At 57.9% G+C, this 26,741-nt stretch overlaps 9 protein-coding genes and 1 pseudogene across 9 annotated transcripts, besides 1 other annotated feature; all 10 read right to left on the bottom strand.

Moving 5' to 3' along the window:
- Positions 1-1,121: 1,121 nt before the first annotated feature.
- Positions 1,122-1,742, bottom strand: LMJF_36_0320 (putative proteasome beta 2 subunit; the record flags this gene model as incomplete). The annotated part of the gene is made up of 1 exon (XM_001686550.1): positions 1,122-1,742. One exon carries the CDS (start codon positions 1,740-1,742, stop codon positions 1,122-1,124), a length of 621 nt encoding a protein of 206 aa, XP_001686602.1.
- A 548-nt stretch (positions 1,743-2,290) lies between these two features.
- LMJF_36_0325 lies at positions 2,291-3,572 on the bottom strand (annotated as a pseudogene).
- Positions 2,291-3,572: a sequence feature.
- A 1,066-nt stretch (positions 3,573-4,638) lies between these two features.
- RNHii (putative ribonuclease HII) lies at positions 4,639-6,063 on the bottom strand (the record flags this gene model as incomplete). The annotated part of the gene is made up of 1 exon (XM_001686551.1): positions 4,639-6,063. The coding sequence occupies one exon, from the start codon at positions 6,061-6,063 to the stop codon at positions 4,639-4,641; it is 1,425 nt and encodes a 474-aa protein (XP_001686603.1).
- A 1,279-nt stretch (positions 6,064-7,342) lies between these two features.
- LMJF_36_0340 (putative nuclear protein family a (nop10p)) lies at positions 7,343-7,534 on the bottom strand (the record flags this gene model as incomplete). The annotated part of the gene is made up of 1 exon (XM_001686552.1): positions 7,343-7,534. The coding sequence occupies one exon, from the start codon at positions 7,532-7,534 to the stop codon at positions 7,343-7,345; it is 192 nt and encodes a 63-aa protein (XP_001686604.1).
- A 2,048-nt stretch (positions 7,535-9,582) lies between these two features.
- On the bottom strand, positions 9,583-11,094 carry LMJF_36_0350 (conserved hypothetical protein; the record flags this gene model as incomplete). The annotated part of the gene is made up of 1 exon (XM_001686553.1): positions 9,583-11,094. The coding sequence occupies one exon, from the start codon at positions 11,092-11,094 to the stop codon at positions 9,583-9,585; it is 1,512 nt and encodes a 503-aa protein (XP_001686605.1).
- Positions 11,095-12,361: 1,267 nt separating this feature from the next.
- On the bottom strand, positions 12,362-13,141 carry LMJF_36_0360 (conserved hypothetical protein; the record flags this gene model as incomplete). The annotated part of the gene is made up of 1 exon (XM_001686554.1): positions 12,362-13,141. One exon carries the CDS (start codon positions 13,139-13,141, stop codon positions 12,362-12,364), a length of 780 nt encoding a protein of 259 aa, XP_001686606.1.
- A 1,037-nt stretch (positions 13,142-14,178) lies between these two features.
- LMJF_36_0370 (phosphatidylinositol-4-phosphate 5-kinase-like protein) lies at positions 14,179-15,546 on the bottom strand (the record flags this gene model as incomplete). The annotated part of the gene is made up of 1 exon (XM_001686555.1): positions 14,179-15,546. The coding sequence occupies one exon, from the start codon at positions 15,544-15,546 to the stop codon at positions 14,179-14,181; it is 1,368 nt and encodes a 455-aa protein (XP_001686607.1).
- Positions 15,547-16,116: 570 nt separating this feature from the next.
- Positions 16,117-16,671, bottom strand: LMJF_36_0380 (conserved hypothetical protein; the record flags this gene model as incomplete). Its single annotated transcript, XM_001686556.1, has 1 exon — positions 16,117-16,671. The coding sequence occupies one exon, from the start codon at positions 16,669-16,671 to the stop codon at positions 16,117-16,119; it is 555 nt and encodes a 184-aa protein (XP_001686608.1).
- A 3,571-nt stretch (positions 16,672-20,242) lies between these two features.
- LMJF_36_0390 (conserved hypothetical protein) lies at positions 20,243-22,234 on the bottom strand (the record flags this gene model as incomplete). The annotated part of the gene is made up of 1 exon (XM_001686557.1): positions 20,243-22,234. One exon carries the CDS (start codon positions 22,232-22,234, stop codon positions 20,243-20,245), a length of 1,992 nt encoding a protein of 663 aa, XP_001686609.1.
- A 2,404-nt stretch (positions 22,235-24,638) lies between these two features.
- LMJF_36_0400 (conserved hypothetical protein) lies at positions 24,639-25,979 on the bottom strand (the record flags this gene model as incomplete). Its single annotated transcript, XM_001686558.1, has 1 exon — positions 24,639-25,979. One exon carries the CDS (start codon positions 25,977-25,979, stop codon positions 24,639-24,641), a length of 1,341 nt encoding a protein of 446 aa, XP_001686610.1.
- Positions 25,980-26,741: the final 762 nt, after the last annotated feature.

The following is a 26,741-nucleotide window of genomic DNA, read 5'->3' on the forward strand; positions in this document are numbered from 1 at the left end:
ACGGCACGTAGTGGCGGGCAAGATGGTATGTGTGCACACACTCACACACAGCGTGGAACACCAAGCCTTCAGAGGACCTACGCCGGCGACTCTAGGCACGGCGAAAAGACGAGAAGCGGCCGCGTTATAGGCGGCAGGGGAGGCGTGCGAGAGGTACGTGTTCGTTCGGCGGCACATGAACCCGCTTCATCGTCGAGAGGCTGCCACGTCGGCAGGAAGTGGAAATCCCTTCGCAGCGCTGTGCGCGACCCACACACGCGCAGATACATACATACATATACATAAGCGCATACACATGTGATCCACACAGCGCCTCATTTCTCCAAGTGCAGCCTAGCTTTTTTACACCACAGAGGAGGAGGGGCTTGTTACACGACGCCGAATGCACTGGTTGACACGCAAGACCATCCCTCCCCACCCCGCCTCGTCGTTGCCGGGAGGTGGTGTCCGCCTCAATGAGCACGGGGCACAAAGGAAGCAAGACCTCGATGCTCGAAAAGCTGCATCACCGGAACCCGTGCAACAACGCGAAGGGCGTCGTTGTTCCTCGCCTTCGTCCGCTCACCTCGCTCGTCCGTGTTTTTATTGTTGCTGCTTTCTTTGGGCCCATCCATAGCGCCAACGCGCGTCTCAAATACAAATAGCGTCCAGAAACCAAGGGAAAAGAAGGAAAAGGCAGCAGAGCACACACAAAGGATCGATGCGACAGACGGAGCCGCAGACAGGCAGACAACGAAAGAGAGAGAGAGAGAGACCGATCACCCTGCGCCCAATCCCCTTCTCTCAAGCTCCTCCTCTGCCGCTGTGTTCCTCTCGCTTCCTCGCTACATCGAATTAGCCACACACGCGCAACGAGAGAGAGAGAGAGAGAGAGGAGGGAGGGGGTAAGAAACGACGCAGGAACGCGCACAGACACCCGGAGATGGACCACACACACGGACAGCAACAGCGGCGCTCTTCGTCGCTCCCTCCGCGCTACGAAGCCAGTCGTCCCTCAACGATACCTCCAACCTCGCCCCGTTCACTTCCCGTCTCTCTCCCGCGCCGCCCGGATCCCATCTGTTTTTGTGCGCTCCGTGCGCTTGCGTTTTTTTTTCGTCGCTCGCCGCCCATATCGTCCTCTAGTGCACCGCCGTGATGACCTCTACTCCGTTCTTCGTCACCGCCTTCACAAAGAAGTGTGAGTTGCTGATGACGACGCGGCGCTTCACCTCATCGCAGCACTTCTGCATGAGCTCAAGGCCCTCCTGTTGGGTCAAATCAGGACGCCAGAGGCAATCTAGCAGAGCAGTCACAAAGCAAGCGCCGTAGCCGTGGCAACCATACGGTACAGCCTGCAGGGTGCCGAGGTAGTCCAAGTAAAACAGCTGCGGTCCCACCGCACCATTGTCATCCTCGGAAACCGGCATGTCGTAGCCGGCAAAGAGGCAGCTCACCTGGTAAGCCCCCTCGCGACTGCGGATCGCACTGGCGAGGCAGTTGCGCATGAAGTTCGCCGTTGAATCGCAGCTGCTGTGGCGCCCGTGCTGACGCATGCGGTTGAGCATGAGGTTGCGCTTGACGTATTCAGTGAAGTTCACGCGAGGGCCGTTCTCGCCAGTGCACGCGACCAACTGATGTGTGTCAAGCTGCGTAATCTTGTCCTCCGCGTCGGTTATCTTGATGTAGTAGAAGGCGTTGAGGCCGGCCGCAGCGACCATGACGTAGTCCTGGCAGCGGAACGCAATTGCAGTCTCCGCCATTGTGCTTGTGCGCGTCTGTGTTGGGGAAGGGGGGCGTCGTCAAGGGTGCACCAACGAAGCGCTAGCACGGAAGAAAAATCGAGCGAAGTGAGGCTGAGGCGAATATGTGCAGAGGTGCAAAGCAGAATGGGTGCGAAAGCTTGCGAGCGGGTCTGGAGGACGGAGAGACTTTGTGCGGTGCCAGCGATAGTCCAAAACGAGAGAGACACTGGAGAGCGAGGGGCGGATGTCAAGAAGAAGAGTGAGGGTGGGCGCAAGAGATGAACCGAGATTGCGATCAAGGAAACCAGAAGGACCCCGATGGCGAAAGGAAAGTACAGCAAGGTCCGCACACGAGCTAAGCGCGCAGTAGCTGCAGGGGACGGGGGATGAGGGAAAACAAGGCGGCCAACGTGGAACGTCATGGTCGGGATGCATAAAGGCGAGAGTCAGCGAGGGCGCGTGTGTTTGTCATCGATTGAAAAAACTACCATGAGGCTGTCCTCGCTGGCCAGTCGTCTTTTCTTCGCTGTCGTTTCTCTCGAGCATCAAGAGCAATCCCGCAACTATGCACAACTGAGGTGTTGGGAAAGAGGGATTGCTGTGAGGTCGTCAACGCAGCAGCATCCTCTTTTCGGATATTGCTGCTCTTTCTTGCATAGGCAGCAGAGAAAGCTGGAGAAGTGTGTGTGTGTGTGTGTGTGTGTGTGCGTGTGTGAGTGTGCGAGTGCTGGCAGCTGATCGACGGCTGATACCTTGATCGGGCGCGATTGCACCCAAACACACATACAACGAAGCATGAGCGACGGAAACCCGTTGCATCGAGGGCGGCTCCTGCCGGCGCGACAGCGCGAAAGTAAGTTCCGCACCGACAGCTCCCCACAGCCAGCACACTCATCCGCCACTTCCAGTGGTGTTTGCCAGCGGCCAGCTGGCCAGCGGCCTCTGCTGCAGGCTCGCACCACAGTCCGCTCCACGTTCGCCAAATTTGTCCGAAACGCGTCGTGAAAAGCGAGAAGGTGCGCCGCTGTCTCGCCAAACGCGGACTCGCGATCAACCCGCAGGTCAGAGGATTGCAGCGCGTGGTTGCTGGCGTGGAGGATGTCCTGCACGTGCAAGCAGGTAAGATGGGACGGTGCAACGCCACGACCGTTGTGGTTGTCGAGAAGTTCACCAAGGCACAGCAGGCAGCGCACCACCACCAAAGAGCAGTTTCACCTTACAGGCGATGTGAAGCAGCGTGTTACCGACTCCATCGACGTGGTGCACTGCCTCAGGGTACACCTGGAGAGCCTCCGCCACGGCAGCGCAGTAGCCGCTCCAAACCGCCTCTACAGCGTCTGCCCTCCATTCACAGACCGAACAAGTTGTGAAGCGCACTGCCGCTGGTGCACAAGTGAAGTGAGGCGGATGTGGCACGAGGCTGAAAGTCTTGGCTGCAACGGCCCGACGCGAAGGCAATCCGTCGTCGCATGTGCATCCCGGCAGGATACAGAGTAGACTTACGAGATGCCAGAGCGGGCGGATTATCCGCCCACAGGCGCAACGAATAGGTCTCCTCCGCAGGCACTGTCTTGTCTTCCTGCTGCGGCGTGTGCTTCCGAGTTGCGTCCGCCACCAGCTGCGCAACGTGAGCGCAGGAGATCTGTCATTTTCGACGGCACAGCCGCCTGCCGCTTGTGACTCGAGCGGGGTGCGTCCTACACGGCATCTTTTCCTGCCCTCAGGTGCCCTGAGTGAACCGCTCAAAGCACGGTTGGTCGTCGGTGATGCGTTGCTTGATGACCGCCTACCAGGCCTCCAGATCCCCAAGCAGCCATCGACATCCTCAAGAGATGCAACACAGCTGTGTTACGAGCCGTCGTAGGCTGCAAGCAGCATATCCTTCCTTATTGGCGCGGCAGCCTACATGACCAGTCGTGAGGCATCTCGCTCATTATATACCTGTGGTACCAAACGGCGCCTCACTGGTACGCGCCCGGCGACGCGATGTGCGCCGAGACGAATGACGGCAACGCGCGCTCCGTTGGAGATCCTTCTACGCGGAGACAGAGGTGTGAGCTGTTGGAGTGGAAAGAAAGTTTTGATTTGCAGCAGCCGTACCACCAAGACCAAGTTGACCTGCAGCCATCACGTAAGCCAAGACACCGTGTGCGGACCAGCAGCAGCATTATTTGAGTAAGGGGTAAGAGCGGGAGGCGCAAGTGCATGCGCGCAAAAATACGCATGCATATGGATAACGAGGGCCGGCCTACACCTGTGAAGGTTAGGCAGCGTAGGCAACAGTGGTCCACCAGCACAGGAGGAGAATGGATTGCGGAAACGGCTTCATCCTGCCCTTCGCCGCCTCCTTGAGCGCCTGTTGAGTGCACCCCCTACGCGTAAAAGATATGTCTTTATTTTTATGCCGACAACAAGCGATCTGCACAAGCTCAGGCATGCCTTCTGTGAACTCTGTAAGCCGGTCCTCTTTATACATATGCTTCATGTATTCCGTGTGCGCGGGTGGACGGGCGTGATGGCGGTGCACGCACACGCACTCAGCTCAGCATAGCGGCCATCCGCACACGCGCGCATACATCCAGCCTATGCAATGGATACCGGCAAACAAAAAGGCGAGGAGCGAGTCGACTCCATTGTCCTCTCGCACACCTCCTTCGCCAGAGGCAGCTCACCGCTAAACACACAGCGGCAAGGGTAAAGAAGGAGAGAAAGAGAGAGAGCGACACCGGTGAGGAACCGCGGGCCGTATTGGCGCGGATGCCGTGCCTCCACAGAGCATCGAACCTGCTCTTGTCTTTCCCACTACCCTGCCAGCACCCGCGCTACCAGTGAGGTAAGCCGAGATGCCGAGAGACAGCCTGTGCCCTGGGTCGTCCTCAACAACGCCCTGCCTACCCGCTTTCCACTCCGCACCTCACTTCCTCTGCAGCCCCTTCTCCAGCACCGTGCGGCATGGGCGATATGTTTTGCGGTGTATCGGACACAGTCCGTTCTTGGCCACGTACTTCATGTGCTGCTCGACCGGATATCCTTTGTTGTCCCGAAAGCCGTAGCCCGGGTAGAGGGCGTCGATGTAGTTCATGAGCTCGTCACGGGTGACCTTGGCAAGACACGACGCAGCGGCGATGGAGAGGCTGCGCTTGTCGCCCTCGATGATGGGCTGCACATCGCCACCAATACGAACGCTGGTGAAGTAGTCGTAGCTCGGGCCCGGCACGGCATGGCCGTCGATGAGAACTAGCGGAGGCTGTATTGGTTCAAAGTCGAAGTACTCGGTGGCCCCTTTCAGGAGCTCCAGGTGATGCGGCACCTGATAGCGCTTCTCGTTGTCGTGGTTGGCGGCGGTGCAGAAGCGGCTGAACAGGTACTGCGCGATGCTGGATGAGCGCGGCCGCGGCGCCGCCTCGTGCGAGAAGCGCGCGTCGCTCAGCATGTGCCAAATCGACTGAGCGGAGCGGTGCATCGTGTTCATGGAGGCGTTGTAGATGTTGTACTCATCAATGTAGGTGTGGTTGGCAATGCCGATGGACCAGAAGTACACGTAGTTGCCTGCGCTGTTGTACCCGTGATAGGTGATCAGATACGGTGTTTGCATGGAGAGCAGCTTCTTGAAGGGCAGCTTCGATAGCTTCACGTGGGAGTCGAGCTTCTTACTGCTCAGCGTCAACGATGTCGCCTCATCACCGGCGCAGTGGTGCACGACAAACTTCTTGCAACTGGCAATGTCGAAGAAATCGACGTGTCCGGTGATCATGGCAAACACGAGGTCGCGCTGCCGCTCCGAAACGGACTTACTGTCGAAGATCTGAAACTGCTCGGGTGCCTCGTACAGCTGGTCAAATTCGTTGTTGAAGCTGGAGACGGGAATGCGCGAGACGGCGGCGCCGACGACAGGGCCGGCAAGTGGGCCTCTGCCCGCCTCATCGCATCCGATCGTCACGGCTGTTTCCTTGATGCTGCGCCTCAGCCGCACGCCGTGCCTCTTCATGTGCGCCACCGCCACATCTCTCTCTCGCTCCAGCTTACGACGAGTCGCCGCAGAGATGCCACTGGTATCGGGAACCGGCAGCGTGCGGCCTAAGATGTTCGTCTGAGGCAGCAGACCGTCGCGAGAGAGCTGGTACCCGACCAGGTCCAGCGTGCCATCGAGTGTAGGCTCGCCCGTGTCCGTCTGGCGATGTCCCACCTCCACCTTCTGCAGCGCGTTCCATGTCGGCGGTGGCCTGAAAGGGGAATAGGCGAGTCGCTTCTGCCGGAGAACGCGACTGGGCCGGAGCAGCCCACTGCCAAGGGCGGACGTACTACGTGCAAGAGGAACGAAGCGCCATGCGTGGAGCATGATAGGCAGTCACTTTTTGAGTGAGCTGCGGCCGCACGTTAGTGCGTGTGAGAGTATATGTGTGGTGTGTGAATCGTTGAAGTCACAGCTTCACGGAAGGCGCTGCGGGCGCCTGAAGCTCGTCCAAGCCAGCGCTACACGGCGATGAAACTCCTTTTGTGGGCACGCGAAACCAAAAGAAGAAAACCACAACAGTGTGAAGACGCGCCTTGAGCAGACGAACGGTGCAGATGGAAAAAGACAAAAAACACAAGAGAGGTACTCGGGCCGAGTGATGTCTATGAACGCATGAGTGTATGGGCAGGTGTGTCAAAGAGCTCTCGTGCGCTAAAAAGGTCTATCTCTATCTCTGGGCCTGCGCGTGACCAGGCGTATGTGTATGGAAGTGTGAGTGCGACGACAAGGGACGTGTTGAAGGCCACCGCTCAAGAGGAGGGGAGGGTAGTGCTCCTGTATGACCTCGAGTGGTTGGTGTGTCGCTGCGTGGTTGAAGGGGTAGAAGCAGAGCAGGGAGGGGCGATGCGAGAGTCCGAGAGCGTGTTTAGCATCCTCGATGTGGTGATTGCAGCTGTAATCGAAAGACAAACGAGAGGCAGGCGATGCAAAGCAAGGGCAGAGGGAGGGGAGGGCGGCTGTCGGGAGCCGTGCTGGGTGCTTCCCGTACCCGCTGGCAATGAGGGGAGAAGCAGAAAAGGAAGCATGCGCGAAGGGGAGGCAGTGCGGAGGTCGGGATACGGAAGGACAGGGTCAGTATTGTCGTCTTTTGAAGCGGCATAGACTGCAAGATCGACACAGGTGCTGAGGCATCTTCAGCAGCCCCCGCCCCCCCCCCTCCTCTCCCCGCGGGGTAAACTCGAGCTGTATTCTGTTCGATCCGAACGCGCAGACAGGGCAGTGCGCACAAGCTCTCAAAGGCTAACAAAAATGCGGCACGCGTGTCAAAGGCGAGAACGTGACCTCCCGCCCCTCACTCTTTTGTGTGTTTTGTTTTGTTTTCAAATGCCCCTCATTCCCTTACGCCCTACACCACGTCGCAGATTACGTTGTTAACAGAACTTAGCGAAAAGGCCACACACGCAGAGACGGAGACAAACACACTTCCCACAAACATGCGAAGCACACAGGCACACACACACACACACACGCTCACACCGGCACCAAAAAGGGTGCGAACGAAAAGACAAAATACAGCGCTGCCGCACGCGCACGTTCTCGCATGCCAGCGACCTGCGAGGCGGAGAGACAACGCCTCACATCGGCGGGTTCCACCCCTTCTCATCTACAGCGGCTGCAGGCGACGCTCCGACGGCAGCACCTTGAAACGGCGCTTGATGGTGACGCGGTGGCGACTGAGCTTGTCATCTGGGCTGAAGCGGGCGGGGTGGGCGCTCAGAGTCGGCTTGCCCTCCGGATCCACCTTCTTTAGCGTGTAGACACGCTTACCGTCGACCATGTACACTCGAAGGTGCATGCTTGGACTAAGTATGTGTGCGTTTGGATACCAAGCTGTGCGCGTGTGCAGAGATGGGACAGCAAAGACACCCGTGAAATGTGCTAGTCTCGTCTTCTTCGCGGGGTAAGCTGGAGTTCTGGGAACTACGGCAAAAGTGCGAGCTGTGACGTCATCGAGCAGGAACGGACACGACCAAAGACGGGTGAGAGAGACAGAAAAATTGAACGTGATGCCAAAGGCTTTCATAGCATAACACAACACGAGCACCACGCACAGGGCAATGCAAGGGCACTGACCATACTAAAGGATCCCGGCTACGGCGAACAAAAGGCGGTGGCTCGGGCCTGATGGTGCTTTCAGAGACGGACCGATTGCTGGCGCGACGGCTCTAACGCGCGCCTGAGCCACACAAGCGGTGCATCGGCGTGTGTCCTCCTCATTCCTCTTCCGCGCTTCGCTTCGTTTCTATTTGCGCGTGTAACGATGATCTCACCGCCTGTCAAGATTACACACAGTAAAAAAAAAACGAAAACAAGGCAACGAGAGGTCGCATAACAGAAAGGGAGAAAGAGGAGACGAAAAGCGAGTCCCGCACGGTTGGCTCTTGGCACAGAAGCCAACAACAGACAGAAAACGAGAAAACAACAAAAAAGGGCTTTCACTTCTTTTCGTGCTCCGAAACTGCACAAGCGTGGCGCGATACGGCTGCTGCGTCTATGTGCACTTGCTCTTGTTCCTTCTTGTATTTTCCACCAGAGAAAAGCGTGCGCGTCCGCGTCTGTGTGTGCGTGCGTGTGTGTGTGTGTGTGTGTGTGTGTGTGTGCGTGCGAAGACACCGCGTGAAAAGAACAGCAAAGAAAACGGCAGAAACGTTTTCGTTGGTTTCCTTCTTGTTCGGTGCCACTTCACTCACACGACAGCGGTGCACGGAAGAAGAGAGCGGCGGCATCACGACGGGCGCTCTCACCAACAAAGGGAGAGGAGCAGTGTATGTATACATGTATATATTGGAACAACGTGGTGAAGCAGGGCCCACTGAGGTATTTGCAGGTAGGTACCTGTTTGCGCGAGCGTGGGGCTCGCGGTAACCAGGTAGCGCATGCGGAAGTTCCACCGCGTAAGGGTGGGGGAGCGGAGCAGCCTGAACAGAGTCTCTCACATGCATGGCCGAGAAAGGGCCCAGACACACCCCAACCAAGAAAAACAAGAGGGACCACCGCAACAAAAAGTGTGCTACACCAAAAAAAAGTGAGAGGGAGCAGGGGCGCAGACATGACACGGAAAAGAAAAGGCGAAACAAAAAAAAATGGGCAGAGGAGAGGGAAGAACGCACCAGGGGCGCAAGGAATAAAAGACGCACATAGACATGCACGACGGCACACGCGCATCGCCACAGGCACAGGCGCGCGCAAAGAGAGAGAGATATCGAGTCACAGATGCCTTTTCACTTACGCAACTGTACGCCCGTCGTCGAGGTGTTGGATTACTGGGAGGTGGGTGCCGCAACACCGCCGTGAGTCGCCACTCTCTACACCGACGTGGTTGGTAGTTTACATAGTGGTGAAAAGATGAGATGACATGAAACAAAAGCAAAGCGAAGCACCCAAAACCAAGGACAGGGGCGTTGGCCTATCAACACCCACCGCCGCACATTTTTCGCACTCGCTCCCGCACTCAGGCACGCTTGCCTCGCCATTCGACAAATCAAAATGATGCTGGAATACTCCTTCCCACACACGAATGCCCTCCCCCACGACGCGAACGGCAGAGCTCGCGCACCGCGCACCAAACCGCTGAGGAGCAAAGGATAACCGAAAAGACAGGCTACAACATCCACAAGCACAGCGAGAAGGGGCTCGCCTCCGCACTCCCCCACATAAGTGCAAGAAACGCCGCGTCACGACCAAAGAAACGCTCCCGATGCACGAGCGGCAAACGCAGCACGACGCGGAGGCACTTAAAGGTGGGGCCTCTGTTGCATCACACACCAGGCGAGTGGAAGAGGTAGGCTGATTGGGGGGGGAGCAGTCTCGAGGCACACGCGCAAAAAAAAAACGTTGCACTGCTCAATACGATTCTAAGTGATGTTCACGTTGGCGCAGGTGGGCCCGCAGCTTCCGGTCGTCGCGCATCAGACTCGTCAGGTAACATGTGTTATTCAGGATGGCAGCGTAGACGCTCTCCGGCAAGAAGCACGGCAGCTGCGCACGACACTTTCCTCTGCTGCGCACAAACGCCGTATTTGTGGGTGCGATATCGCCATGCTCCATGAACCCCCCCATCCCTGCGCGTCGAGCCCGCGTCTCGGAGAAGTCGTCCATCAAGTGCGCTCGCGCAGCGGACCGCCGAAGTTGCGCAAACACAGCGGAGGTCATCTCGAAGCGGAGCAGTGACCCGGGCAGTCGGCCGATCATGTGAAAGTTGTAGACGTCCAGCTCGTTGCTGGGAACTGCAGTGTCATACGACGAGTTTCCAGCAGAGCTGAGAAGACTTGTGCGGCGCTGAATCGAACCAAAGCGTGCCCGTGCCTCTGCCCTTGCCCCGAACACCTCTCGTACCGCCTTTGGCACAGGACTAAAGGGTCGTTGCTGCACGGCAAGCTCAGCCTCATGCTGTGTCACGACGGCTTCCCAGTACGCCTCCTCCACATCACGACGCACCTTGCGGTAGTTGAGCTCTACCACGGCCTGCACACGGGCGCGGTGGCGCCGGAAGGCACGCTGGATGCGCACCACTTGCCCTTCTAGGAGATGAGCAGCGCAGCGCAGCTTCGTGCGCGGGATGCGTAGCACGTGAAGAAAGGTGTCAGTGGCTCGTTCGCTGCGACGCTGCCGCCGCCAGTGGACCTTGAGAAGCACGTGTTTGGCCACGATCGCCGTCGCCCACACCATCTGCTTGTGAAAGCGGTAGCGCTTCCAGATGGGGACGAAGAGAAGCCGCAGGGTGTGGTATGCCGCGAACTTGTCCGGCCGCGGGGTCTTGGAGCTCACAGTGTTCGCCGACTTCGAGTTGGCCGACAACTTCAGCTCATCCTCGATGGCAGTGGCGTCCAGTTGCAGCTTCAGCATGCGGCCCGGCTGGCTCGGCCGATGCCGCGACCCTTTCGGAGAGCAGGTGGTGAGCGTAGAGGTCGACAAGCCGCCATCGAAGCCGTCGTTGAGCTGCAACAAAGCCTCGTCTTTCCCCGTGCCGAGCTTATCCGCCGCGAATGGAACACCTCGAGTGGCGAGCACCTTCTCGGAGTCCGCGGCAGAGAAAGTTCGAGGGCGTGCCTGTAAAACGGAACCTTCACTCGTCTTGCTCAGCTTGCGCTGTCGGCTATGCGAAACAGTTGCACAGATGTCGTGAGCGCCGCGCAGAGAGCGAGACCACGGGACAGAAGCGGGTTCGGTAAAGATGTACTTGGGCACATGCCTTGGTGCGTTGAGCGAAACTCGTCGCTGCCGGCTACTCGCGGTGACGGCCACGTGGTAACTCCGATCATGTGGTGCTGCCGCTGCGGCCCCCGACATCCGAGGACGCGGTACCGCCGCCACCTGCGGAAGCGGCGTCGCCGAGACAGTGCGCGGCTTCTGCATTGGTGGATAATAAGCAGCTTAATGGGAGAAGGGAGTGGACAGATATGATGACCTAGGTAAGCAGCAACGAAAAAGGGGCGAGAAAGCGAGGGCGAACAGCAACGCAACGAAGGGCAATGAGAGCACAACTTAAAAAAAGATGCGCACGGGCAGAACGGCGGGTGTGCCGCGATGCGCGCAGGACTCTAAGTAGCGGCTGGGTACAGGTATTGGTTGTTCTTGTCGGGAGCAGCGGAGAGGCGCCTCAAGCCCGTTTACTCAGAAAACTGTTTGGCACCACGTCACCAGCAGTTCATAAAGCCCCCTGAGGCGGTGAGTAGCAAGCGAAGAAAGGGATGAGGAAAGAAAGAGAACGAGGATAGGCATTCGAGGCAGCAGACACGCACAGTTGAGTGGATGCCACGTGTAGTTCGCAGGCGCTGCATCAGCCAGTAGAGAGTCGCCTTCAAGTTGCATCCATCAACGTCCACACCAGCGCTGAGATAACACGTTGGCGATGATGCGTATACGATCACATACCCGGGCTGGGTTGTATGCAGCGTTGTAGCACCGCACACCCGCTGTTGCGCAGCGTGTTCAAGGGACTCTCCTTGCTAGACATAATACGTTGGTTGTTGTTGCGCCGGAGAGCCCATGCGAGTCAGGCGTCGGCGCGTTACTCGTCTCTTGCTTTTTCGTTACACAAAGAGAAGAACGACAACGACACAAGAAACAGGGGGCAAACATGGAGGGTGAGAAACAGCGCCAACAATACAGGTGGTATGGGTGTGTGCGCGTGTGTGCGTGTGTCTGTGTGTCACTGTCGCCAGGTACGAGCAGGTAGGCCGAGAATCACAGCAAACGTCCACACCCTCACGTCCTGCCTCGGCATATCGCTCTCCCTCCCCCTCCCGAAAAAAAAAAGAAAGCACCACCATCATCCCTCCAGATTCCCTTGCACACGAACAGAGATGGTGAGAGGAGGTAGGGAAAGCGGTTAACGACCGTTTCGGCACGCACCAGAGGTGAAAGCACAGCGCGCGCACACACACATACACATACACATACACACACAGTCAACAAAAACGAAAATGCCAACTCCCCCATTCCTCGCATCATCACGGACAGACACACACGCACACGCCTCTTTCCGATCCCGCTTCGTTCAGGACTCTCCCCCAACTGCCGCTTAAAGGAGGCAAGCACAGAAGAGATGATGAGGGAGGCCGTGTGAGCTCATAAATAAAAGTGCTCTGGCCCACTCTTGTCACCACACCTGCTCCATCACTTATCTGCGTTTCGCCGCCGTTCCCTTCGCACGCTTCTGCGAACGCCACTTCTTCAGAAGGACGTCCGGCGCGTTTTCGTAGCCCCATCGGTGATGATCCTTCGCAAACGCCAACTCATCAGAGATCTGCTTGAACACCTTGGCGAAGTCCACTGGTTGCGCCGACGCTTGCGGCATCTGCTGCATCATCATCGCACTATGGTTTTCCGACTCGACATCCTCGCCGAGCAGCAGCTGGAGCAGACCCTGGTTGCCGGACATGATGAGAAAGTAGAGGCTGAGGGAGGTGACGTAGTTGCAGTTGAGCACGTCTATCTCGAGCCCGCGCTGCATCATCTCACGAAAGCGATGCGACAATGGAAACGGGAACTTGGCGACCACGAAGCCGGAGAAGAAGTAAGAGACCAGCATCATCATACCAATGTTCGGCACCATCATCATAAACTGGTTCTTTAGCAAACCCATCATGACATTCGGGTCGTTCATCATCTCCATCGGGTTGACAGGATCCACCTCCTTCTTCAACATGCCGTTCAGCATGCGCTCCGCCCGGTGCTTGAAGGGCTCGGGTGACAGCGCAGCGCCGCTGCTGAGCAGTATGCGGCCGTAGTTTTGAATGTTCACATTGCAGATGCGGGCCATGTTTGGCTTGGAGGGGGAATTCATGAGGATAGTGACGTAGTGGCGCAGCACACCCATGAATAGGACAATCACAATCAAAGGCAGTAGCACCCAGTCCCGGATGCTGGGGTCCAAAAGAATGTTCTGCTCAGCCGTCATTGTTCGAGCGCAATCGGGGGTGCGACAAGAGAAAAAAGGCGATGGGAAAAGTAAGACTGGTGTGCCAATCAACGAAAAGATAAGAGCAGCGAGTATAACTGCGGCGCCGTGTGTGTGCAACGCGTATGTGGCGGCGACGTATCTTCGGTGCCGGACCGTGTGGAGTGCCTATTTCGCGTTCAGCTTTGGATGACCAGAAAAGCACCGCGATAGAGCCACGAGAGGCACGGAGAGGGAAACACGTCACCTAAAAGGCTCAGCACACAGTCGGCGCGCCAAGACCACGTGTAGAGCACCAATAGAAAGATCGAGAGAGATAAAAAATGAAACCGAGTACCCTTTCAAAAGGGAGCGCGCGCAAGAGAGAGAGAGAAGTGAAAGGGTGGCGGTGTCGGTCGTCGGCGAATTCGTCGGTGGCGAGGAGGGAGGGAGGGAAGCGAGCGGGCATACAGAGAATCGGCCGATCAAGCACTGTCTCATCGCCAATGAAAGTGGTGCATAAGAGCATTGCATCGCTTGTGTGGCGAGCACACATCGAGAAGTGGTGTTCGACTCCCATGAGAATTCGAGCAATCGGCCCATGTGAGGCAGCCGCAGCACCCCTTGCTGTAGAAAACTACGAGAGCAAGAGAGGGGGTGGGAGATCGACGAAGCTGGTGTGGGTGGCACATAAGGCTCGCGGGCTTTTAGTTTCGAAGAAAGGGCGGATGGAAAGGAGAGGCTGGGTCGATCTTGACGGAAAGCACTTCAGACTCCACCACGCATGCGAATGGCACAAAGAGAGAGACGGCGAAGAGGCAACTGAAAAAAAAACCGAAAGGCTGCTGCGGAGTGAAGACAGTGTGGCACATGGACACCAGCACGCAAGAATGAGCACACATCACATGCAGCAGATCAATAACAAACGGCCCCAGTGTTGGCGTGGGAAGAGGGAGGACGGCTTAGGGCACCGGCACATTGCACACGCAGCAGCTCCCCCTCCATGACGGCGCTCGGCCACACGTTGCCCCATCTCCCGATGAAGAAAGCAGCGATGATTACCCGCCGTTCGCCTCCTCCTTTACATCCGGGAAGATCAGCTCGGTGAACGATGCGATGCGTTGCGCGTAGCGGTCGGGCGGGATGGTGGAGAGCGTTTTCTGCTTCCACAAAAGCGACTTGAAGAAGTTGGCACTCTTTTTCTTCAACGTGTACGTGGTGAGAACGTCGATTACGCCGATGTAGTACATCTCCTGGCCGTCAAAGCTGCGCACGCCGTTGGCAAACTCTGGAACCGTCGTTAGCATCGTCCTCGTGCCGGACGGGTGACTGTCTTGTGCAAGAGAGGCGGGCCTCGCCTCGGCCGACGTCGATGCAGGCGCGACGGCGGAAGAGGATGTCACATTCGTGCTCTCAATACCGCAATGCTTGTCTGACGGCCGGGTCTTGTCATCCTGGTAGGCGACGCCGATGAGCAGCGAGTAGTCCATCATGCCCGCATTTTTGAGAAAGTCATAGTCGCGCAGCAGCTCCTCCACAAGTCGCTTACGTGCAGTGCGTGGCACCCAAAACAGTCGCGTGAGGTCCTTGTCGTGCAGCGTGGGCAGTCCTTGCGCGTCCTTGGTTCCCCTCACCACGACCGCGCTCTCCCTGCCGGGGTGCTGCTGAGACGCATCGATTGCTGGGTTGGCAAGGACGTGGCGTTTTGGGGGGGGTTTCGTGGCATGCGGATCAGGCTCGTAGCCGCTGCCGATGAGGTGTGGGTAGTGGAGGTGCTTCCCATTCTTCGGGACGCGGCCCTTGATGTCCCACTTTTCGTGCAGCACGGAGGCGGTGCCGAAGACGTCGTTGAAGCACAAGATGTACCCCTCTTCGCTCCGTACCGACACCTTCAGAAGCATGTAAAAGCGCATGAGGAGACTGCTGGGATGGGCGGTGATGTGTAGCGTGTAGGCACGCAGCACATGAAGCAAAGCATGGACCTCCTCCACTGAGATTGTCTTACACATGAGCAGCATGGTCTTTGATTTGAGGAAGAGCGCCTGAGAGCGGCCCTCACCCATCTCCATCTTTAGGCGATTCTCCGGCAACGACCACTCGTCTGCGAACTGTGGATCTGTCACGCCCTTCAGCTGGCGAAGAAAGGAGAACACGTCCGGGGCATACTCGGTGACGCGCACCTCCACGTGCTTCCCCTTGTGGTCCGTGGATGGCACGGTGAGCCGCTGCACCGCACTGCAGTCCTCTGGCTTGATCGCTTTGGATTGCTCAGCTATGCTGCAGTGAGCACTATGCATCGCCTGCGAGGACGACACGGCAGCTTCGGCCTGCTTCAGCCGCGCTGCTGCCGTCACCCTTAACGCCGCGGCTACCTGCAGCGCCGTGAGGCCACGGCCGCTCGTCGCAGTACCGCCGACTTGCCCCATGAGGATCTGCCGGGGATGGCGACTCGTTGAAGTGCGCACACGCTTGGATTAGTGAGCCCGAGGGTGAGGGGGAGAAAACACGCCGTTGGGGTGCTGGACGGCACGCGCCTCTCGAGCTTTGTCGCGAGTGTGTGCGTGTGCGGCTGCGGCCTTCCAGCGGCACACCCCGGGGGTCCGGTCATACAAAAAAAAGGCGGCTGAAAGCCATTAGGGAAGTACAGGCAGGCGAGTCAGGACAGAAAAGATTGGAAGCGATGAAGCTCCCTCCACCTCAAACGAGTACGGTGCATTGGCCCCCCCCTCACCTGTCGACGCATCGTGTGCACGCCGACGGCTGAAGCGCATCAGGGTGCAACGCGGCAACAGGGTGGCTTTTTCACGGATCGCCTATTCCGCCTTTGAGGGACAGGATAAGGAGCCGATGCGCCTCTACCTCGATCCTCATCGGGGTCTTTTTTTCGTCACGTATCGCTTAGTCGCAACCGTAGCCGTACATGGATCACAGAGACACACATTCGCATGCGCACACGCGCAAAGTCTTGCATAGGAGATGACGCACGCCGGCGAGGTTCAGCCTTTCCTGTACTTGCGCATGAGCTTCTCCTTCAAGGAGAGCTCCTGAGCCTGCGAAGCAGGGGGGTTCTGTTGCGGCTGAGTCAGCAGCGGCTGCGGATGCGGCTGAGGTGTGCTGGCGAGCGCGCTCGCCTTCTCGGTGTTCGCCTCCTCGCGACGACGTTTGTGCGACAGGATCTGCTGAAGGATATACGACTCCGCCGCCTGTTGCGACACCGAGCCTTGTTGACCTGAATACGAGGAAGCAGAGGGCTGCTGTGCGGATGATGGCGACGGGCCAAAAGTCCTATCTGTTGGCAGATATGTCTCCGCTGCGGGCGAGGCACCCGCCTGAGCGCCGGTGCCGAAGATTTTTGCCTTCATGGCGCGACGCCGCTGCTCACGCCAGTCTTCCGGGTCAGCGCACAGCTTCAACAGCTCCGGATGGACATTCGACAGATCCCCGTCGCAGTCGGCCATGGCTACGATAGGCGCAATGTGCAGGGTGCAGAGAGCGGAGCAAAAAAAAAATAAATCACGTGAGGGAAGGGCTGAAGGGGCGACGACTTCCATGCGGCAGAACACTGAGCCGGTCGAATCGGGCCTTGACGTGAAAACGATGTCGTCCGTGCGCAGTAAGAAAGCGGTGATTGACAGCCTAACTTTCTTTGCTCTTAACATCAGCTCTGGGAGAGGGGCCTCCGTGGGGAGCCAGCTGAGCGGATGAGCAGTGCCGCGTCGCACGCCACACGTCAAAGTGTACGCATGTACGGTTCAGTCGATGTATGATGGGTGGTATTGAAGGCAGAAGGAGGGAAGAGTCGAGAGATGGAAGAAGCATGCTTGCGATCGCAGACATGAAAAGAGAGAAGCAAGATAGCATCTTCACTCGACAAGTAACAAAGAAACACCGCAAGAACCACACTACAGAAAACAGGCGTCATATGGATCACCTTCTGGCGCGCATGCCCAGTTCGGGATCGCACACGAAGCAACGCCTCCGTATGATCGCGCGCTGCCCTTTCGAGACGATGCCGATATGATGCGCCGGATCAGCACAAAAAAAATGCGTTGACGTGTCAGACGCACTCTCTAGCTCAATGAGTCCTCCTGCCTCAGCTCCCGACAGCAGTCACAAAGCATGACGTCACCGGTCGCGACAGTGGGCTGTCTTCGCCTTCTTACCACGTTGTTCTGCTGCTAGTACCGTTTGGGGGGGGGTGTCCTGCGCAGAAACTGGTGCTCGGGTGGCTTCCGCCGCATCTCACCACAATCCGTCTACGGCAAGAGCTTGGGCGTCATTCAAAAGTATCACGGCTCGTAGCTTTGTACCACCTTCGAGGGAAATTACGCAGTTCAGTGTAACTATGACAATGGTGTATCTGTGTATGCTCATGAAGGGTGAAGTCACGGAAAGCATGGATAGGTTCGAATCATAACAGCTTAGCCGCCTCGCGAACAGGTGCGCAGTACAGCAAAGACACTTGTCGTGGCATTGCACGCACATGCACGCACGCACAGTAAATCTAGATGCAGCACAATAGCTTTGCCGTGCACCGAAAGAACACGGCGAAGGACCTAAAGGCATCGTCCACACCACGGCAGCAAACGAAAAAGCTCCCCTTCTCTCAGTCCGGCACCGCATCCACCCACAAAGCACAGGCGCGTGCGCGCACACGCACAGCATTCCTCCAAGACGAGCTGCAACACAGCGACAACAGAGGAGAGGAGGGGCGGGGGGCACAAGCTTCCGCGCATGGCCCCCTCCTCCAGTTCCCCGTCACCGCTAAAAAAAAAAAAGGTTCATTGTAACTATGACAATGGTGTATCTGTGTATGCTCATGAAGGGTGAAGTCACGGAAAGCATGGATAGGTTCGAATCATAACAGCTTAGCCGCCTCGCGAACAGGTGCGCAGTACAGCAAAGACACTTGTCGTGGCATTGCACGCACATGCACGCACGCACAGTAAATCTAGATGCAGCACAATAGCTTTGCCGTGCACCGAAAGAACACGGCGAAGGACCTAAAGGCATCGTCCACACCACGGCAGCAAACGAAAAAGCTCCCCTTCTCTCAGTCCGGCACCGCATCCACCCACAAAGCACAGGCGCGTGCGCGCACACGCACAGCATTCCTCCAAGACGAGCTGCAACACAGCGACAACAGAGGAGAGGAGGGGCGGGGGGCACAAGCTTCCGCGCATGGCCTCCTCCTCCAGTTCCCCGTCACCGCTAAAAAAAAAAAACGTTCATTGTAACTATGACAATGGTGTATCTGTGTATGCTCATGAAGGGTGAAGTCACGGAAAGCATGGATAGGTTCGAATCATAACAGCTTAGCCGCCTCGCGAACAGGTGCGCAGTACAGCAAAGACACTTGTCGTGGCATTGCACGCACATGCACGCACGCACAGTAAATCTAGATGCAGCACAATAGCTTTGCCGTGCACCGAAAGAACACGGCGAAGGACCTAAAGGCATCGTCCACACCACGGCAGCAAACGAAAAAGCTCCCCTTCTCTCAGTCCGGCACCGCATCCACCCACAAAGCACAGGCGCGTGCGCGCACACGCACAGCATTCCTCCAAGACGAGCTGCAACACAGCGACAACAGAGGAGAGGAGGGGCGGGGGGCACAAGCTTCCGCGCATGGCCCCCTCCTCCAGTTCCCCGTCACCGCTAAAAAAAAAAAAACGTTCATTGTAACTATGACAATGGTGTATCTGTGTATGCTCATGAAGGGTGAAGTCACGGAAAGCATGGATAGGTTCGAATCATAACAGCTTAGCCGCGGTACGCCGAGGTTTCTGAAGGGACAGAGGCTTAAGACGCGTGTATCTCAGCGAGAGCTGAGTTGTGTGGAAGTCTGAGCCAGAGGCACAGTGATTCCGCCGCGCGGGGGTACTCTTCGCAGAAATTCCGTCACGACATATCGTCGTCACAACTCCTTTGATCACTAAAGGAACGCCCACAGGGACAAGCGCACGCACTTAACGTCGGACCAAACGGCAGATCAGTCGAGGCAGACCATGAAAAGGCCAGTGTGATGCTTCAGTGAATAAAATCAGCTCAAACAGAACGCATAAATGGGTTGATCATCGTCTCTGCCACCGCTCGTTGAACGCTACACACACACACACACAAAAGTGCGCCACGACTCTTCTCTCTCTCCCTATCCGTGTGAGCGGGGCACCCTCCCCTCTTCCCCCGTGACAGAAACTCAGCAACGAAGGCAAGCGTGAAAAAGCACGCAGTCCTTCCAGCAGCAGCGCACACAACTACCACACCTCTCTTACAGTACACAATCTAGGGTTTATTTTCTGCGAAGCGATCCACTAATGGAAGGCAGCCTCCGCGGTAAGCATCACCCTTCGACGATCCACAGTGTCCTCTCCTCTTCCCCCTCCCTACCACTGACTTCCAGCACCATTTGCGCCGCGGTGCAGCAAACTTCGACAAAAAAGGCGTGGATACGCCCACCCCGGGCAGGTGTCTCGCCCGCCGCAATCGCTTGCGCTGGCCACGCATGTGTGCATGTGTGTGTGTGCTCTTGTGCAACTCTCTATACAAGGCGAGTATCATATACTGAGTGCATGAAGGAAACGGTGAAGAGAGTACGTGGAAAGAGGTGAAGAATGCGTCAGCAGCTTGAAGGATATAGCGTGCCTTAGAGAGTGCTGCAGGGCGTTGTGTGTGTGTGTGGGGGGGGGGGGGGGGCATCCTACGCTCATACGGGCAAGTCGCAGGCCTCAAGTGAGCACCGTATCCGTGGAGAAGGTGTGGGCAGCGATGATAAAAGCTAAAGCGAGAGGCTCTTTGATGGCATATCGTTGCTTTTATGGCGAGCGGCCGCCCGCCAACTTCTCTTTTTGGCCACATCACCCTCGCACGAACTCGACCGCAGATCAAGATTGCGCTCGACGTTCGATCCTGTGTGACGATGCGCGGCCGCTGTACGCGCAATGCTTTTTGTGTCGCGGCTCTGCTGAACACACATGCAGGGGTTTTATGTATGAGATCGTTGCTGCCTCTCTATGCAATACTTGTGCAGCATCAGCGCCGAATACAAACACAGGCACAAACATTTTTGGCAGGCCTGATGTGCAACTCCTCCGTTGTGTGCGCTCGCTCTTTTCCTTTCTCTCATGGTTGCGGGGACGCCACCCTCAGCAGCGCGTACGGGTCATACCAGAGAGGCACCGGTACGGCGGGACCCGGAGCACGAGGTTGCGCGCTCAGAATCTTCTCTAGCCTCTCACGCCACGTCACCTGCATCTTCTCGGCGTACTCGCGCTTGGCGTTGAGGAAGCGGACAGTATTCTCCTCCAACTTTGTGCACAGTGGCGGCACGCGCAGCTCCACTGGTAGGCGGACAGCGGAGAACACATTGACCCGGGGCACCACCCACCTTTGCATGTCGACGTTGTCACTCAGCACAGCGTGCAGGTCGCCGAGCTCGACCTCGGATCGCCGCCGCTTCAGTGGATTGTCAACGGCGGTCGTGTCATCAGGGCGCGGGGCCTTGAAAATATAGCGTTGCTCCATCACCAGCAGCAGCGCTCCCCACGCCGCCCGCTTCGCCTCCGGGATGAGGGGCAGGGTACGGAGCCACATCAGATCGCGTGTGCGCCGTTGGTTCATATCGGTCTGCCATGCCTGCTGTGAGGTACTGCCCCATGCCGCGACGCGCCACCGCGCGAGCTGCTCGACGAGTTGCATGAGCGGCTCTGCCTCCTCACTCTGGATGAAATGGGAGGCAAACCGGCGGAATGACAGAAGGCCGCCAAGCCGCTCGAAGACTGTCTGAACGCCGCTGCTCGAGGCCGCCAGCACATCCATCAAGATGCACATCTCCTCCGTGTGTTCTGTCATCTCGCACAGCCGCAGCAGGCCAGGCAGCGCCTCCAGTCGGTCATCCGGAAACGCCCGGGACGCTTCCCCACCCTTTACGTGCGCCAGCACCGACAACCAAAACAGATGCTTCATCTCCGGCGGCATCTGCTTCACACTGGTGGAGGCAAGCGGGGGAGCGGCGGCGGTCGTCACACTTCCGTGCGCAACACCGCCGCCGACGTGCTTCATGGGAACCTTCACTGGGGGGCGAGGTCCACCGACACCGGGAGCGACCGGCACCTTAGCCGAGCCTGTGCCGGGCAGTCGCCCCGCGAAAGGCGCGCGAGTCTCTAAAGCCTGCATCGGAGCCGCGGCAGCGGCCAAAGAAGGGCGAGGCGCCACCGCGGCGGGGACAGCCGCCGGCGCAGCGGGCGTCGACCCCACCTGCACAGCCTCGATCTTGTACCCCGCGCCACTCCGGAGGTATGTTTCAACCTTTACGCGACGGTCTGCCACGGAGGGGAAGCGGACATTCGCGGTCGACTGCTCGCCACCGTAACGTGTGCCGCCCTTCACCCAGTCCATGTACTTGGTGTGGTACGTTTGGGATGACAGCATCGTCTCCGGCACTCGGCTCTGTACGATGAGCATGGGTGGGAGCTGGCCGACAAAGGCGTCCCAGAGCGGCTTGAGGGGGCCAGGTTGAAGGCTGTCGTACAGAAGCTTCACATTATCGCAGCAGCAGGCAAAGCAAATCGCCAGTTCGCCCGAGTTTTTCCACGTGAACCGCTGCATCGCACGGCCGTTGCGCTGCGCCTGCTGGTACTGCCGTTTGTACTCCTGTCGCACTTCCGTCACAAACATCTCCACCGCGACACGGAAGTAGTCCAGCGTGCGGTGACGCCCATCCGGATAGCGTTTCTTATCGGTGCTCAAGAGAAACAGAACCTTGACCATGTCCTGCATGTCTCTGAGAGGTGGAAGCGGGATGTACTCCTTGTCTGGCCGCTCGAAGCGCAGCTCGGGATTCAGCTGCACATGCCGCTGCTGTTGTAGCTGCTGCGTAGACGTGGCTCTCTCTGCTGCAGCGGCACTTTGGCGCTGCGGGGTGGACGACGGGCGCTCGCTATCGGACGATTCGGAGTCGGAGGAGCTGCCGCTGCCGCTGCTGCTGCTGTCGGAGACACTGCTGCTGGCTTCGTCAGAGTCGGTACTGCTGACGCTCGATGAGCCGCTAGACGCGGCCGACGTCCGCCGGCGCTCCTCGTCAGCAGCTGTGCCCTCGGTGCGTTTTGAGGACATGATAAGAAGGCGCTGCGCGACTAGGAGAGGAGGGGGCAGCTTGGGGGAGGGGAGGGGAAGCTAAGCGACGCCGAGCACTAAAGACGGTGGGCAGTGCACACCTTGGAAGAAGCGCAGCAGCACGAGCTGAGGTACGAAAGCGGAAAGGAGGGGAGTATGAAAGCGCCAATTCCACGCGCGCGACGTCTGCCCACAGCTCAGAGGCTCTTCGACCTTCAGCGGGTGAACGAGATTGCAGGCCCGCCCATAATCCGCTGCAGCCGATGCGAAGTGGAGCAGGTAGAGGGAGAACAAACGAAGAAACGATAGAGACCGTCGAGTGGGCAGATAAGATGGACTCGGTGACGGGGTGCGAAAGAAAAGACGGCAAGCGGAGAGAGGAGAAAGAGTGGTGCGCTGTGCAGCCCGCACACACTGGTACGGAGAGATAGAGACGTGGGAAACAGGAGGGGGCAGGGCTCACTGGCCGTGCCACTTTCTTTTTCTTCGCGGCGGAGAGTAGATCAGGCACCGCGTTCTCAAAAGCTGCATCGAAGCGCTGCTTCTTCCACTGCTATGAGACGCGGGCATACAGCGCCTGCTTCGCGCACTGGCGCCGACGCGCACTCTCTGATCACAACATGTTTAGTCGTTTTTTTTTTCACGTTACCTCTGCGGAAGCTTTGCGTTCGCGGTAAATCACTCCAGCAGGAGGCAGGCAAAGGCGAACAAGTGAGACGGCAAACAATATGCAGGGACGGCGGGGGGAGTCCGTCGTCTCGTGACTCGTGATGGCGATACACCGCATACCTTTCCTTGCGCACGTTGATGGCGCGAGTGGCACACCGAAAGAGGGGGGAGGGTGCGGTGAAGGCGAGATGGGGAAGACAAGAAGCACACGCGGCAAACCGCACAGGAGTACGAGCGCAACGAAACAGGGGACGAGACAGCGGCACAACAGAGAAACCGCCATCAAACAGACACACACAAAAATAAAAATAAGGTTCACTACCACCGCAGCGGTGTTGACGTAGCAGAGAGAGCAGGCACAGAGGGAGAGTGGGAAAAAAGAACAAAAACGCAACGGCGAACACACGATCAAGTGGTACATCTCCGTATCCGGTGTGAGCGGCACGGGCGTTGGACGTGCCGCCCCCAGAACCAGCAGTGTTGCCGAGTGCTCTCGACAACGAGTCCAAAGCGAGGAAAGGACACATACCCATTTGCGAGGATTCGCAAAAAGGGGAACCATACAGCTCCACTCACCCAATATCACGGAGGTGCTCGCGAGGCCGGCGAAATGGACGAGACAGGGACGACGCCAGCAGCCAGCGTCACGATGCGGTGCTGCAGTCGCGCCTCTCTCGCCGCGAGTGCCTCCTCCAGGAAAGGATGCTTGCCTTCGACTTCGACAAGACATTGACAGAGCGCTGGACACATAATCATCGCTGCAGGAGCTTCTTCAGCGGACATTGGCCAAACAGACCGCATGCGCGCGCCATCCATTCCTGGTGTTCCCTCCTTCACACCACCGTCGCGAAGCGCGTAGGCATCCAACACCGAAGCGCACAGGCGCTCTGCCCCGTGCGTGAGCTCGCCTTGGGTTGACGCTGCTGTCGAGGAACGCAGGAGCGCGGCGTGGTACAGCATCGCCATCTTCGGCGGTGGGAGCCGAGAAATGAGGGAGGCCGTGTCGGAGTGGTCCATGAGGTGCAGCGCAAACTCGCTCATCAACGGGCGCAACGCGTCGTGTGTCAGAAGCTTCTCAAAGTCCATTTTCGCAGAAGCGGTAGTAGCGTTAAGCCGTGAAGCAGGCAGAGAATACCCTGTATATGTCTTTGTGTCGTTGTCGTGGATGGTGCATGTCCCACAGGAGCGCGTCAGCGCAAACGCCGTGAAGTGAAAGAAGGAGAGGGTGTCCCATTTCCGGGAAGGGCACAAAAGAGAGGACAGTAACGAAGAGAAAAAGATAGCAGTCGCGCCCGGGCAACGCGGCGGCGCGCGTCGTAGATTTCGAACACTGTCTCCTTACCCACAAGGATGAGCTTGTCTCGCATGACACGGAGCTGTAGAGTAATCACCACCGCTCACGGAGCGCTCCGAACGGTGATCGGCGTTGAGATTGGATGCAGCTAGAAGAGCGCTGCCAGGAAAGAAAGCCGCCGCCTCAAGTCTGTGCGTCACCTTCGTTGAGGAGAGCGCATCACGGCGTCTGCTCGCCTTCCCTGTCATGCCCAGACTGGACAAACAAAGGCGAATGTCCCGACTCGCTCAAACGGACACGATAGCTGCAGGCAACCGAGGAGAATAACTATACACACACACGCTAACACTGTGCCCCTTCTTCCACGTAGACAGTCACACACGCGCACATTCTAGTGGCTGTGCGACTCGGTGGGCGCCGCACCCACACCCACGCCAACCGTCACAAAGGCTGCGCTGTGAGTACGCGAACGCGACCGTTGAAGGGGTCGTAGGCGGTGATCTTCACGGCCTGCCCCTCAATCCCACGGAGGGCTTCCTCAAATGCAGCAGGGGTCTTCACGGCCGTGCGGCCCACGTGAGAGATGATGTGACCAACGCCAAGTCGATGCGCAGCGGCCGCCGATCCGGGCAATACTTCAGCGAGCACCACTCCGTCCTCGGCAGCCTCCACCGCGACGCCGAGACGCTCCGCGAGTGTCCTCTGCGCTGGCGGTCCCGGCGACGCCGGTGGTGGCGATGACGGTCGACCCTTCGCACTGGCTGATCGCGACACGTGCAGGTGCAACGGCAATGGTGACGTGCACTTTGGCGTTTGGCTGCGGTGAGAGGCGCTCCGATTGGACAGCACTGGTTTTTGCTGCGACAACGACAGAGGAGGGGGTACATTCACGGAGAAGCCCTCGCGAGCCGCTGCGGCTGCGCCGACATCAGGTGTCTTTGCAACCGACCCCAGAGTCGTCACGATGCTCTCCAAGTCCTTCAGCCGCTCCTCCAGCGTCTCCACGTCTGACCTGGTGGTCGCCGCCGCCTCTATGCACTTCAGCTGCTCCTGCATGTACTCGACCGTCTTCACGGCCTCGTAAGCATCCGCGAGTGGGGCCAGGGTAAGCGCGTCGTGAGCCTGAGCCACAAAGTCAGTGTAGGAGGACGTTAGCTGCTGAAGCTGCTGCTGGGTGCTAAAGCTCACCTGATGCAGCTGCCGCACCATGTCGCTCACATCAGCTCTAACCGATGCGGCCAGTTCGCTGCGCATTACCTCCAATTCCTCCTTCGTTTGCGCCACGACACTTCCACAGACGCGGTCGCGAAACGCCTCCATCTGCTGCTGCGTCTCCACCCGCATCGCCCGCAGCTGCTTGGCGGAGGTGGCCATGGCAATGTCGTTGATGTGCTTCAAATCCTCCGTGTACGTCTGCAGACTGCGCTCAGCGGCGATGAGAACCGTCTCGTGCGACGCGCGCAGCGCGTCATCGAGGACCTCGGGGTCCTCCACTTGTTTGTACATGAGTTGGGTACGCCGGTCTGCCGCCTGCCGCTCGCGCGCCTCACCGACCGCCCGGTCAGTGCGACTGGCAGGGCCAGTGGAAGATGTTGCATGGGCACTGCCTGCACCGGTAGCGGCAGCGCCGAACTCGCCCCCATCACCTTTACGCAGCTCTGTTTTGAACAGTTCTGTATCGTTGGCATGAGCCACGAGAAGAGACAAGACGTCGATCAGGTAGGACGGGCACGTGCCGCTATGGCAGAGCACGTCAAACCGGCGGTTCAGCACAGTCGTCATTTCGTTGAAGCGTACCTCTCTCACTTGCCGTGCACAAGACGAAGTATGGAAACGCGTATGCGCACCGCGAGCGAGAACACGGTAAACAAAAAAAAAGCGAAAGGCAGGCGGAGAGACGACACTTAACGGCGATAGACAGCGAACATCCGCAACCTTTACAGAAAAGGTGGACGGGTAAGGGAGCGAGAGCGAGAGACAAGGAATAGTAAGCGCAAAGGCAAAAGACTGAAGACTCTCTCCAGAATGTGCGGGAAACTGACTAGTTGAGGAGATGTGCGTGCGTGTGTGCAGGTCTGTACGCAATGACGAAGAGATGGAACGGAATTGCAGAAGGTTGGAGCATCGGATAAGAACAAAACAAAATGTGTGCGTGTCACCAAAATCAGATCACCTGTCGGTGTATCTGTGTGTGTGTGTGTGTGTGTGTGTGTGTGTGTGCATGTGTGTGTGTCTGCCTTTTGCTGTGCTATGACGCACAGTTGGCGAGACTCGGTGTGAGAAGATAGCGTCTACCTCTCGTGCAGGTTAGCCGGCACTCTCTCTCTTACAAACTCCCTTCTTTCCTTCTTTGGTCTCCCTTTCCTTTGAGCGCTCGATAGTCTGCAAGCTTTTTCTCCTGCGCTCCCTCGTCACCATAGAGAGGACGTGCGTTCATCGTCCGAATGATGTGCACGTCCGCTCGTGAGAGGGAACACATCAGCGTGAAACCGGTGTCCGGTGCACCCCACACTCAGTGGGAAGAGGCCAAGCAGAGTTCCCCAC

The sequence above is a fragment of the Leishmania major genome, chromosome 36, assembly GCF_000002725.2.
Source record: "Leishmania major strain Friedlin complete genome, chromosome 36".
Classification (NCBI taxonomy): domain Eukaryota; phylum Euglenozoa; class Kinetoplastea; order Trypanosomatida; family Trypanosomatidae; genus Leishmania; species Leishmania major.